Consider the following 14,816-nt stretch of genomic DNA (forward strand, 5'->3'; position numbering starts at 1 on the left):
TCGCTCACACACACACTGTCCCTCTCTGGTCAAATAAAATAAATACATAAATAAAAAATAAATTTAAAAATTAAAAAATTATTAAAAATATATATTATATATATATTTCATGGTTCACTGTCAGGGCCCAGTCTATTTCTAAACTATAACACAGAGGCTTAGTAAGTTGCCACTGTCTACAAGAGAAAAGTACTGGGACCAGCAGTTAGCATAATGGCTATGTCACTGGACTCCCACGTAGTGGACCGTGGTTCAGGTCCCGGACCCAGTGGCTTAAATTCACACCGGGCACGTGTGCGTGCATGCCCAAGATCCCAAGAGGAGAATGGAGGAGAAGGGATTGCGGTATGGCCATCCCCCCGGGGGGTGATTTTTCGCTTTCTGTCTCTCTCTGTTTGTCTGGCAAGTGCATGCACCCTATAGCAAAAACCTCTCAAAAAAAAAAAAGAAAAGAAAAGAGAGAAGTACTTTCCCAATTCACTGCAGAAACTTTCAAAAACTTCATAACCACAAATAATTGGCAAGTTTTAGCTTTTGACAACACATCTATGAGCACTGAAGATACTCTCAACTAAACAAAATTTAAAATCTCCCCTCCAAATTATGGAAACTTATTTAAATTGAACTGGATTAGAATTAACTAGAATACAAAAGAATAAAGTCAGTTTCCCAAAACCTAGATCCCTTTGCCAAGACTTTACTTATTAAATTTTTATTAGGTTTTGCCATAGGGTGTATGGGCTCATGAGAGAGAGAAAGAGAGAGAGAGAAAAGGAAAGTGAGAAATCACCCACTCCCAGGGGGATGGACATACCACAATCCTTTTCTCCATTCTCCTGTTGGGATTTTAGACATGCATGCACACAGGCCTGGCATGATTTTCAAGCCACCGAGTTTGGAACTTGAACCATAGTCGGCCAGGTGGGAGTTCAGCACCTTAATTACTATACCATCTGCTGGCCGTAAGATTTCTTTTAGTGGGAACAATGCCTGACATTTGTAAACAAAAAACTTTTTTCATGGGGCCAGCAATGGTCATGGTGGTTAAGAAGCTGGACTTCCACGGGACCAGCAGTTAGCGTAATGGCTATGTCACTGGACTCCCACGTAGTCAACTGCAGTTCGAGTCCCGGACCCAAAACTCACGCCGCGCACGTGTGGGTGCGTGCCCAAGATCCCGAGAGGAGAAAGGAGGAGAAGGGGATTGAGGCGTAGCCATCCCCCCTGGGGGATGATTTCTCGCTTTCTGTCTCTCTGTCTCTCTCTCTCTGTCTGGCGAGTGCACGCACCCTATAGCAAAAACCTCTCCAAAAAAAAAAAAAAGCTGGACTCCCACATGGCAGACTGCAGTTGGGAGTACTGGACCAAGCAGCTTGCTTTCTCACTCGCCCCCACCACCTCCTCTCTCTCTGTCTCTGTCTCTGTCTCTCTCTCTGGTGAGCACATGTGCCCTATAGCAAATTGATATAATAATAAATTAATAGCGATTTTAAAAAATTCTTTCACAAAAAGAAAACACTAACAAGATTTGCTCTAAATTTTTCAGAGGGGTCTAGCAGGTGGCATGGCAGTTAGGGGCACTGGACTCCCACATGGCTGACTACAGTTTGAGTCTCAGACCTGACGGTTTACTTTCTCATTTTCCCTCTCTCTCTCTTTTTGGTCAAACTAAAAAATAGTAACAAATAAAATTTTTTAAAAAAATTTTTTTCAGAGGACACAGTCCAGTAGGTAGTAGTAAAGTGGTTAAGGTGCTAGACTCCCACATGACTGACCGCGGTTTGAGTCCTGGACCAGGCAGCTTGAAACTCATGCCAGGGATGTGTGTGTGCATGCCCAAAATTCTAAGAAGAGAATGGAGAAGAAGGGACTGCAGCATGGCCATCCCTCCTGGGGAGGTTATTTCTCACTTTCTCTGTCTCTTCGGCAAGCATATGTACCCTATAGCAAAACTCTTGCCAAAAAAAAAAAAATGTTCAGAGGGCAAAGTGTTTATCAACTTGGTACTTACGGTAAATCATTTATTTATTGGAAACACTGGCAACCACACATACAAAAAAAAAGGGTGAAGGAAGTCATCTGAGGTATCGGACCCTCGCTGCATAACACTTTAAGAACCTCGAAGAGATCAGCAGCCTCTTGAGCTATGACAAATATCAGAAAGGTTAGTACCTCCTATCTCATTAGCAGATCTACAGCAAAAGTAGAAGAAAAACAAGAAACAAAAAGAAAGGAATAGGAAGTAAAGGGAGACAAGGACAGAAATAAGGAAAGAGCTAGATGTGTAAGACTAGAAGAGAAAGAAAAGTAAAAAAGAAATGATGTTGAGATATAGAGAAAGTATACTTGTCTAGTTAGTCACAAAAGTAATACACCATCAACACTAGAAACTTCCAAAGAGGAGTTGCCCAAGAAATCATTTTTTTTAATTTTATTTAACTTTATTTATTTACTTACTTACTTTAATTTGACCAGAGAGGACCAGAGCGAGAGAAGGGAGAGAAGTGAGAAAGCAAGCCACCAGGTCCAGGACTCAAACCACGGTTAGCCATGTGGGAGTCCAGCGCCCTTAACTACCACACCACATGCTGGCCCCCCAAGAAATCATTTTAAGAAAGTTTTTAGAAAACCACTCCTTAGAAGACTCCTGACTCTGGAGAATCAAACACAAAAATCCAATCATTTTCTATGTTATCAAACTGTATTTCTTTCTTAAGTTTTGTTATAATCCTGTATATTCCAAATTCTTATTTTGGCGTGGGCTGTGGTGGAACAGACAGCAGAGGACTGCCGTGCAATGCTGGAGCACACAGGAGGCTCAGGTTCAATTCTGAGTCAACATAAATGTGCTGGGTACAGCCACAAGTGCCTATGATCCTGGCTGGCTGGGAGGTTGGGGAAAGGATTGTGGCATGGTAAGACACTGTCAAGAGGACCTATCTATCCATCTCTTTTTTCCTCTCCTTCATGAAAGAAACAAAAATAAACAAATATTTATTTTTAAGAGTTTTAGCCAGAATTTGCTCGATAAAATCTAAACCCGAGTTTGTTTTTTATTTCAGAGGGCACAGGCACTCACCAGAGAGAGAGAGAGAGAGAGAGAGCGAGCACCTCCCTATGGGATACAGTCATGCCACATCCTTTTTCTTCCATTTCTCCGTCCCATCAGGATTTGGGACACCACACATAACCAGCGTGTGCTTCATGTAGTTGAGCCAGAATGTGAACTACAGTTGGCTAGGGGGATCTGCCCCTCTACGCACTGCGCTTAACCACTGTATTACAAGGCTGGTTCAAACCTAGGTTTAAATTAACACTTAACTTGTAATCCTCTCATATGAAATATCAGTAGTAATATTCCTTTTTTTGTTTGCCTTTAAAAAAAAATAACTTCTGGTAATTTATAGTAACATCTAAGAGGAGAAAAACCCTTTTTAAGAAAAAAAAATCGGACTGAAACAAAAGATAACTTTTCAAATGAAAAATGTCTTAACCTGGGTATCTGAAAATAATGCAAGATATAGCAGACAGTGTCCAAACAAGCACTTTCTTTGTAAAAAGTACAGAAGTAAAAGAATTGGTGGGGTAAATGGGCCCAGACATAAGGAAAATATTTTCAGGAGAGGACTTTAGTAAAAAGTAAAAAAGTAAAAAAGTAAAAAAATAAATAATGAGGGGCTGGCAGGTGGCATGGTGATTAAGGCGCTAAACTCCCACAGGGCCGACCACGGTTTGTGTCCTGGATCTGACTTGCTTTTTTACTTTCTCTCTATCTTTCTGATCAAATTTAAATAATAATAATAATTTAAATTAAATAAAAACAAAATAAATAAGAGTTAATGAAGGGCCAGTCTGTGGTGTGGTAGCTAAGGCCGCTGGATCCTGCACAGCCAACCACGATAATTTGAGTCCTGGATCCAGCAACTTGGAAAACACTCCAGGTTTGGATGCATGGGTGCCCAATATCCTGAAAGGAGGGAAAGATGGAGGAGGAGGAACTGCGGCACAGTCATGCCCATGGGGGGTGCTTACTCACTTTCTCTCTCTCTCTCTGGCACACATATCCTCTGAAAAATTGGGTGGGGAAGGACACTGTCCTCTTGACAGTGTCTTACCATTCCTCCCTTGTTCATTAAGGGAGGAAGATATGAGAAACTAATTAAGATTTGGCTTGGTTTCTCCCCAACAGTATCTCCAATTAGTCCTGATTAGCCTAAGAAAACTAGGACTCAGGACAGACGGATGTCAGGAAGAACTCTTTAAAACGGAAGATCTGAAATCAATACAAGGAATTCAATAACCTTTCCACATTAAAAGGAAGCCTGTCTGAGCTTAGGTTCTTCAGAGCTTTTTCTTGTACCATTCCTTTGACTGGAGGGCTCAATAGGTAAACGGTATCAGGTACTTGGGCAATACTTCAGAAATATACTTTTACATTTGTTCACCAAGAAAAGGCACATCTCAAAACTGGTCCACAACATAAAGATTTTATCAGAAAGTACCTGGAGTAAATGTGGAATTTATCCAGAAAATTTTCTGAACAATTCTAGCTAAGGTCTGAATCAGAGTTGTCACTGAGAGGTCTGGTTCTTTGCCTTTCTGTATATTTTCTCTAATCTTTCATATTCTCCTACTTTCCAACCACCTCATACAACCACTGCTCTTTACTTCCATCCTTTTCTTTCCTCCTATATATGCACACACACACACACAAATACCAGTGCCGTTTACCACTATGTATGTATATGTATATATACCAATATGAGGATTTTTTAGTAAGTTCATGGAAATGCATATAATGAAAAAACTACACATAAAAATTTGAAAAATCTTTGCACCAAAATAAACTCATCCTCTAATTTCTTTTCTCCACCAACTTTGGAGGTCCCCTGTACATACATACACACAGACATTAACACGAACATGACAAGAACCCCAGCATTAGAATATAAATCAAAGATGAAAATATAAATATAAATAACATTATGGAATAAGAATAAATCTACTTTATTAGTAAAGTAAAACAAAACCATGGTTGGTTACTACAACTTACCAGATGGTTCTTCAGGCTCACTTTCATTCTCTTCCTCAGGTGGGGCTTGAGGAGGTGGCGGGGGGAGCTTCTTTTCCTTCTCTGCTTTAGCATTTCTCTCCTCTTCCGAGTAATACTCATCTTCTGAGAGGTTGGCCAAACTTTCATCCATCTCTCTGTATTCTACCTATATGGAGATTACACCAGGGAAAACTAAATACAGTGACCATGCAAATAAAATCAGGGGCTATACTAGGAACCATCAATGAACACGAACTGCTTTCTAACGTCAAATCTTAAGAGATAAGCACATAACAAGAAACAAGCCAGCTTATAATACATAGTTACTAAAAACAAAAACCCGGAACCAGCAGATGGCGTAATAGTCACATCGCCAGACTCCCATGTGGTTGACTGTGGTTCAAGTCTGGGACCCGGTGGTTTAAAACTCATGCCAGGGACAAGTGCACGAGTGCCCAAGATCCCAAGAGGAGAATGGAGAAAGGATTGTGGCATGGCCATCCCCCCCTCTGGGGAGGGGGGGCATGATTTCTCACTTTTGTCTCTCTGGTAAGCACATGCACCCTATAGCAAAAATCTCTCTTAAAAAAATAAACAAATAAATAAAAACAAAAACCCTCAGGCTGATGGTGGTATGGTGGTTAAGGCACTAGACTCCCACATGGCTGACCATTTGAGTAGCAGATCTGGTGTCTTGCATTCTCACTTTCCTTCCCTCTCTCTTTCTGTCTTTCTCTGGTCAAATTAAAAAATACTGCGGGACCAGCATTTGGCATAATGGCTATGTCGTTGGACTCCCATGTAGTCGATAGCAGTTCAAGTCCTGGACCCAGTGGCTTAAACTCACCCCGGGTGCGTGTGCATGTGTGCCCAAGATCCCAAGAGGAGAAAGGAGGAGAAGGGATTGCAGCATGGCCATCACCCCTGCGGGGTGATTTCTCGCTTTCGGTCTCTCTGTCTCTCTCTTTCTGGAGAGTGCACGCGCCCTATAGCAAAAACCTCTCCAATTAAATTAAATTAAAAATACTGTAATGAGACCAGCAGATGGTGAAATGGTTGTGTTGCTGGACTCACATGTAGTCAACTGTTGTGTGACTTCCAGACACAGTGGCTTAAAATTCACGCCAGGTGTGTGTACATGCATGCCCAAAATCCCTAGAGGAGAAGGGACTACAGCATGGACATTCCCCCCAGTGGGTGATTTCTTGCTGTTTGTCTCTTCAGTGAATACAAACGCCCTATAGCAACAATCTCTCTTTCTAAAAATAATAATAATAAAATAAATAAAAAATAATTCTTTAAAAACAAAATCCTCATGAAATAATACATGCCACTTCAGTTTTATCTGAAACTTTAATATCACAGCACTGACATTCAGATCACTGATTGAGACTCTCTATAATCCCTAAAAATTATTTTGAAGTGTGTGTTAGTGTGTGCCTATATACATGCATGTAATGTGTGTATGTATGTGTATGTGAGTATGTGATGCTCATATACTGGAAATATGAACACGAGATTAAAATAACCTTCAATGAAGACAAAAACTACAGTGAGCTAGAATACCAAGTAATGCCAAGCTGGTGCCTTCTGCCATTCCACAGGAAAACAGCAAAAAATTCCCGAAACCAAATGCTAAGTGGCAGGAAATAAAAGTTAAAAACCTGAAACTCTTAAGGGCCAGCTCATGGCGTGGTAGTTAAGGCAGCTGGATCCCACATGGCCAACTCGATGGTTTCAAGTCAGAGCCAATGGCTTGAAAAACATGCCAGGAAGGCACATGTGCATATGTGCTCAAAATCCCAAGAGGAAAAGGGATAGAAGCATGACCATACCCTGGGGGGGTGATTTCTCACTTTCCTTCTCTGTCTCTGTCTGTCAAGTACCATAAAACAAACCTTAAAAAACTTTTTTTAAATAAATAAATAGACTGGTTTGACTTATGCTCTAAGAATCTCAAGTGGCATGGTGGTTAAAGGCGCTAGACTCCCACATGGTCGACCATAGTTCAAGTCTCGGACCTGGTGGCTTGCTTCCTCCCTTCCTCTCTCTCTCTCTCTGTCTCTCTCAGATCAAACTGGAAAATAATCATGATAATAATAATAAATAAAGTTAAATAAAAATAATTCTTTAAAAAAACATATCAGTCATCGTATACAACTACTCAAATGTCAAACACAGCACATATGACAATGGAATAAAGAATTATGAATGTGTCTCTGCCCTCAACAAGCTGAAAATCCAGTTAGAAATACGTGATCCTGATCAGGTGACCATCTCATAGAGGGACTTTACTATAAAACCATGAGAAATGTAGATGACACTTAAGTTTTATCTAATTGACTCAGATTAACCATAGGAATGGTTCTCAGAACAATGAGTGAAAAAAGTAGCTATCTAGAAAACAGTTTCAAATGGAGAAAGGGACTAGAAAATGTAATAAATGTTTACAGTATGCAATTTTCTTTCTCCTTCTATCCCTTAATAGTGGCTGACCCCTTCTTTCCCAGATTCAGATCCTCTCCCCATCAATCCCATTCATTCAATAATCAACTAACAATGCCCAATGTAGAAGTGAGCAATGTGCAAATTTCGTGACAACGGCAAAAAACACAAACCTTTTCACTGCAGTTGTTTAGCTTTCCCAAAGGATGTTCCATTATATACTATGCTCTTTGAAGGAAGAAGGCATCGAGTTTGGGAACCTGCATTTGTTATGGACACCCTCTAACAGTCACAATGCACATTACAGATATTGGGAAGTTTTGTAACGAAAATAATCTTTCTAGCACCGTTTAAACCAATGTTGTGACAAAGAAGTAATTATTAACAAGGGATACACCTGGAAAAGGTTGGTCTAGAGACTGGAAGACTACCTGGAGATAGGTGCAAGAAAGTAGGTCAAAAGGTAGTGCTGGGAACCAGCAGTTAGCATAATGGCTATGTCGCTGGACTCCCACGTAGTCGACCGCGGTTCGTGTCCCGGACCCAGTGGCTTAAAACTCACGCCGGGCGCGTGTGCGTGCGTGCCCAAGATCCCGAGAGGAGAATGGAGGAGAAGGGATTAGGCGTGACCATCCCCCCATGGGGGGTGATTTCTCGCTTTCTGTCTCTATGTCTCTGTCTGGCGAGCGCACACGCCCTACAGTGAAAATCTCTCCAAAAAAAAAGATAGTACTGAAAAATAAAACTGCTCTCCAGAACCCTAGGATTCTTCGGGATTTCATTTATTATTTTCATTTTTGAAATGTTGCTATTAGAACAAATGAATACATACTCACATGTATTAATCAAAACTGTAACTTTTTTTTTTTAGGTTTGCTATAGGACACATGCACTTGCTGAAGAAAGAGGAAAACTGAGAAATCATCCCCCAGGGAGGATGACCCATTCTCCTCTTAGAATTTTGGGCAGGCAGACACATATGCACATGCACACGGCATGATTTTCAAGCCACCAGGTCCAGACTTGAACCACGATGTTGGCCATGTGGGACCCACCTTAACCTCCATGCCTTCTGTTGGTCCATCAAACTAACTCTTTAGGACCACCATCACACTAACCTGAACTAGTTAGGTAACTCAATTTTAAGTAGACCTAAGAATAAAGTTTCTTCTGTCATTTCTGTGAGTCCTGAGGTAGCAAGGCAAGCTAAAGCTAAAAAAAAAAAAAAAAAAAAAGGCAAAAACAATCTTTTACACTACTCATCAATCAGTATGAGGCTGTCACAATACTTCACAAACAAACAAAATACAGAAAGACAATTGGATTTTAAGATTATGCTTCAGACATGCAAGGGCATGCCACAGAAGCATGTTATCGCCAAGGAAGATGCACCTGAAACCCTTTTGTTGAAACATGCAGATTATATCATGTTCTATGGCTTCAACAAAGATTGTGAAGACCACATGAGTATTTGAGAATAAGTGGCATCTACTGGGGTCCGACAGTAATGGATTTCAAGGGGCAACTTCATCCTATGAGTCAAGAAGAAATGCTATGTTTATTACATCATGTCAACATGAGTACGGTGGAGTAAGTGCTAGCACTGAGCATGATCGTCATCTTTCACGGGATGTCCAGATTCTCATTCTATATGGTAGTGTTAATGACACTGGTATGAATAGTTACAGAATATGTTCACGATCTACAGAAAGAAGTTAGTTCTTTCTGTAGTGAGACATCTGGGGTCTCACTAAGCTGGTAGATTAGTTGGTCTGCTGGAAGTTCCAACATGCACTGTGTTAGTTTTATCAACATACAGGAGCACTGGAACAGTGGGCCAGTCTAAAAAGATAAAGGTGGAACACAGTACAGGCCAGAGACCAGCTGCTACACAGGATGTGAAATTCTCTTATGAAACAGAAATTGATACGAGATCCTCTTTTTGTACAATAGCAACTATCACTCTGTTGGGGAAGCTCAATGCTATTACTGTGGAAAAGGCAACTGAATGTATTTTATCCAGCATAAAGTCTAATGATGGACTCAGTTGCAGACCAGGTTTTGAATCCTATGCTGGGCAGATCTATTGCTGTGCAGGACTCCTGACTATTACTAGTCAGCTGCATCAAGTAAATTCTGATTTACTTGGTTAGTGGCTTTGTGAACAAATTACCCTCAGGTGGACTCAACAGAAGGCAAGAAAAGTTGCCAGGTATATGCTATTCATGGTGGATTTTGGCTTCTCTACAGGTAACTGGAAGGCTGTGTTGGAACTACATAGAAACTACGTAGTTTCATCTTGGCAAGTCAAGATGAAAACAGGAGAGTGTATAGATAGGCCAGGAGATATGGGGGGGCCTTTTTCATACATTTGAAATTGCTGGACGGACACTTCTGGGAGAACAGGTTAAACCTGTTACCCCTGTTTCCTGCATGCCTGAAGAAGTGCTTGAGAGAATGTTCAGCCTGAACTAGTAAGCTATAGCCAATGCAACAGCTACTTGGTATAGTTATGCCATCCCAACATTTCTGATTTTCTTTCTTTTTCTGGAGAGGTTTTTTGCTATAGGGCGCATGCGCTTGACAGAAAGACAGAGAGAGACAGAGAGACCGAAAGCAAGAAATCACCCCCCCAGGGGGGATGGCCATGCCACAATCCCTTCTCCACCCTTCTCTCAGGATCTTGGGCACGCATGCACACGCGCCCGGCGTGAGTTCAAGCCACCGGGTATGGGATTCGAACAGCGGTCGACTACATGGGAGTCCAGCGACATAGCCATTATGTCAACTGCTGGTCCCAAAGATTCAGTAAGCACTTTTCAAATCCAGAAATGTTGGGACCTCCTTTGTCCCCCAAAAAAGTGCTTACTGAATCTAAAAATGATTAGTTAATATTTTGTATATTAATTATTAAATTAATTTAAATTATATAATTTACATATTGTAAAATAAGGACCTGTATTACATTGTTTTTTTTTAATGAATTCTATGGTTAAAATAAGACTGCAATTATTATGCTTAATCTACAATCTCAAATTTAACTTGACAAATAACTTCCATTTTCTCATAAACAGCTAAAATAAATGTTATATTAATTTAGACTATTTTATTCTCTCTGTTTTGTTTTTGTTTTGCCAGAGGGCATTTGCACTTGTAAGAGAGACAGAGAAAGAAGAGGGTGAATGTAACCCCAATGCAAGGGTCAGAATGCAATCCCTTTGTCTCCGTTTTCCCATCCTGTCAGGATTTTGAGAATGTACACACACACACACACACACACACACACACACACACTCAACAAGCCACAGGGTTCAGGATCCAAAGCATGTGGTCAGCTCCCCAATTTAAACTTAATACAAAACAGGCAAGTAGTACTTTATTTGGGGATTATGCATAAAATTTTATTTTATTAAAAAAGGGTTTCCCCATTTGACAGTTTTAAAACCATGTGAAAGAATCATACGAACTCTAAAAAATAAAACTATTTCCTTGAGAAAAGTAGTAAGTACGTACTCTGAACCCAAAGAATTGAGAATCTCTCATTACTACACAAAAGCCTCAAAGACTTCAGAGATTCTACAACCAAGGATTCTACAACCATCAGACATGCTGTGGATGAGTAGGATAATTATTCTTACTTTACACTGATGACTCAGATTTACATCTCTAGTCTCTTCCTTCTCATCTCCACCCTTATTACAAGGATTTATTCATTCCCAATAACCTTAAGTTTAGTCTTTTTTTCTTTTAATCTTTCTTCCTGATGCCAGGCTATTATAGATCAGTCTATAGAGTATAAAATTCTCGGGAACCAGCAGTTAGCGTAATGGCTATGTCGCTGGTCTCCCACGTAGTCGACCGCAGTTCGCGTCCCGGACCCGGTGGCTTAAAACTCACGCCGGGCGCGTGTGCGTGCGTGCCCAATATCCCGAGAGGAGAATGGTGGAGAAGGGATTGCAGCGTGACCATCCCTCCTGGGGGGTGATTTCTCGCTTTCTGTCTCTATGTCTCTCTCTGTCTGGCGAGCGCACGCGCCCTATAGCGAAAATCTCTCAAAAAAAGAAAGAAAAAGAAAAAAAAATTCTCAAATTTTTCTCCCTTTAAATTCACCCAGAGCACAATTGCCAAATTAGCTTCCCAAAAAGCATGTTATTTTCAGATGGTTTAACAGATTAATGCCGACATTTTTGAAACCAGTATATAACCTCTCTAGCTTTAACTATTCAAACTTATCTCTAATCACACTTTCTTTTTTCTTTTTCTTTTAGAGAGATTTTTGCTCTGGGGTGCATGCACTCACCAGGGACACAGAGAGAGAGAGAAAGAGACAGAAAGTGAGAAAACACCCCACAGGGGAATGGCCACGCCACAATCCCTTCTCTTCTATACTCCTCTTGGGACTACTGGACACGCACACACATGCACCCGGCGTGAATTTTAAACCACCAGGTCCAGTACTCGAACTATTGTCAACTATGTGGGAGTACAATAACATAAACCTTACACCAACTTCTGGTCCCCCTAATTACTTTCTAACACACTGAAAAAGTTCTTTATGTTCTTCTACCTACCTCTAAAATCTCTAAAAACTATTCCCACCCTTTTCTGTTAATCCAGTGCCTAAAATTCAAAGCCCAGATCCTCTAGAAATTACTTAACTATTCTAAATTTACAAATATATCTTTCTCTGGGGCTGGCAGGTGGTGTTGTGGTTAAGGCGCTGGATTCCCACATGGCTGACCACAGTTCGAGTCCTAGACTTGGCAGTTAGTTCTTCTCTCTCTCTGGTCAAATTGAATAATAATAATAATAATAATAATAATAATAGATAAAATGAAATGAACAGGGGCCGGCAGGTGGTGTGGTGCTTAAGGGTGCTGGACACCCATATGGCTGACTGTAGTTCAAGTCCTGGATCTGGCAGCTTGCTTTCTCACTCCCTCCCTCCCCTGACTCTCACTCTGTCCCTTTCTAGTCAAATAAAAATAAAAATAAATAAATAAAGTTAAATAAAACAATTCTAAAAATAATTAAATGAATAATTATTTAAAAATTAAATAAAAAATTAAACCTTTCTCTTCTCTGAATTCTCATAGCACTTAGGATCTGCATTGCATAGTCTAACTCAGTGCTATCTGGTGGAACCTCTTGTGAAACAGAAATGATCTGTATGTGTACTTCCAATACTGCAGTGGCTGGCCACCTGTGGCTACTGAACATACATGGCTAGTGCAAAAGAAGCACGTTTTAATTTTTCATTTAAACATAAATAGCCACATGTAGTTAGGGCTACCATGGACAGTACAAATGGACTCTACCACATGGACATGACTCTATAACTCAAACACCACTGATTCCTCCAAGCTAAGTTTGCTCCTAGACAAACCCCACCTCCAATTAAATTCATCTACCCACTGTTTTCAATGTTCAGTTATCCACTCTGGACTCTGTTGTTTCTCAAACTGTTTTTACTATATTCCAAGCATTTTTCACATTCTGGTGTCCACTGGCATGGCTTAATTACTGGTCAACTACTCACTACATGCCAAACACAGTAATAAGCATGTTATTTACAGAAACAAAATCTAAGCCTAAAAATCATAGAAGGCTGGGTTTATTTACCTTAGAAAAATGAATCACAGAAACATGAATTAACTCTCAAAAGTCCGCTCTTTTCCAGAATACTTTTCTGAATTCTGAAGTTTCAAGGCCACCATTCCTGAAGCAATATGGTATGGTGTTCCTTAAGTCCCAACCCAATTGCCAATTTCAAATCTGAAATATTTTGCCATAATTTTAGAAAACACACCCAGAAGTAAATGTATCCTTAAATTAGAGAAACATTTGTTACTGGGACGCTCAACTGAGCACATATGGCTAGTCCAACTGAATCAAAATTAGCTTCTAGGTACTAGAAATGTAATTGCATTATTAATTAATTTTTAAGGGAATTATTTTTTAAATGAATTTTTTTATTTCATTTCATTTGTTATTGTTTTTTAATTTGACCAGAGAGAGAGAGAGAGTGAGAAAGCAAGCCACCAGGTCCAGAACTCAAACCCTGGTCAACCAAGTGGGAGCCTGGTGTCTTAACCACCATGCCATTTGCTAGCCCCTAAAAGAGAATTCTTAAAATTTGGTAAGCCCCCAGGCTATATAACATAGATCTACTCCCTACATTCACTCCATAACTCTTGAAGCAAGATCTGTCCGTACTAGCCTCAGCTTGCTTTTCACTCTAAATGGATACTCTATCCTTTGAGTTTCCTCTGACTCCCAAAAACTAGCTATATAAATGAGTAAATTTCCCTGCTCCTTGCTTCCAAGTTGCTTTCCAAAATAAATGCATAACCCACTTTTCTTTTGAAAGTTTAGGGGATAATCAAAAAACAGAATAATAGGAATTAAAATAAATGCAGAAGGGGACCAGCAGTTGGCGTAATAGCTGTGTCACTGGACTCCCATGTAATCAACCACGGTTCAAGTCCTGGACCCAGTGGCTTAAACTCACGCCAGGTGTGTGTGTGTATGTGTGTGTGTGTACGTGCCCAAGATCCCAAGAGGAGAATGGAGGAGAAGGGATTGTGGTATGGCCATATCCCCTAGGGAAAGATTTCTTGCTGTTTCCCTGTCTCTCTCTGTCTTTCTGGCGAGTGCATGTGCTCTATAGCAATGCTCTCTCCAAACAATCAAGCAATCAATGCAGAAGAATTACAAAGACAAAAATCTTGCAGCATGCCCCAAACTGATCTACTGATTCAACACAACCTCAATCCAAATCCCAGCTACCTTTATTGCAGAGACTTACAAACTGATCCTAAAGATTCATATAGAGGGGCTGGGCAGGTGGTATGGTGGTTAAGGGTGCTGGACTCCCACATGGCCGACAATGGTTTGAATTCCAGGCCAGATGGCTTGCTTTCTCACTTTCCCCTCTCTCCCTCTCATTCTGTTCTTCTCGGTCAAATTAAAAATAAGAACATAAAGTTGAAAAAAGTAATTTTTTAAAAAAAATAGATTCATATAGAAATGCAAAGGACACAGAAAAGCAAAGACAATCTTGAAAGAAAAAAAAAATTTTTAAACCAAGGCAAAGAACCCAAGCTTCCTAATTTCAAAAGTTATTATACGGGGGACCAGCAGTTGGCGTAATGGCTATGTCACTGAACTCCCATGTAGTAGACCACAGTTCGAGTCCTGGACCCAGTGGCTTAAACTCACGCCAGGCATGTGTGCATACGTGCCCAAAATCCTGAAAGGAGAATGGAGGAGAAGAGATTGCACTGCGGCCAAGCCCCGGGGGCTGAGTTCTACACTG

General features: G+C 40.5%; 1 protein-coding gene and 1 pseudogene across 1 annotated transcript in view; one reads left to right on the forward strand and one right to left on the reverse strand.

The window, feature by feature from the left end:
• KDM1A (lysine demethylase 1A) overlaps positions 1-14,816 on the reverse strand; it is a gene marked incomplete at its 5' end in the record, with an annotated part of 91,646 nt that overhangs the window by 71,486 nt on the left and 5,344 nt on the right. Inside the window, 1 exon segment of the mRNA XM_014586525.2 lies at positions 5,054-5,219. Within this exon segment, the coding sequence (XP_014442011.1) occupies positions 5,054-5,219 (166 nt within the window).
• On the forward strand, positions 8,854-10,008 carry LOC102485405 (geranylgeranyl transferase type-2 subunit beta pseudogene; annotated as a pseudogene).

This window comes from Tupaia chinensis, unplaced genomic scaffold (genome assembly GCF_000334495.1).
Source record: "Tupaia chinensis unplaced genomic scaffold, TupChi_1.0 Scaffold000146_1, whole genome shotgun sequence".
NCBI lineage: Eukaryota > Metazoa > Chordata > Mammalia > Scandentia > Tupaiidae > Tupaia > Tupaia belangeri.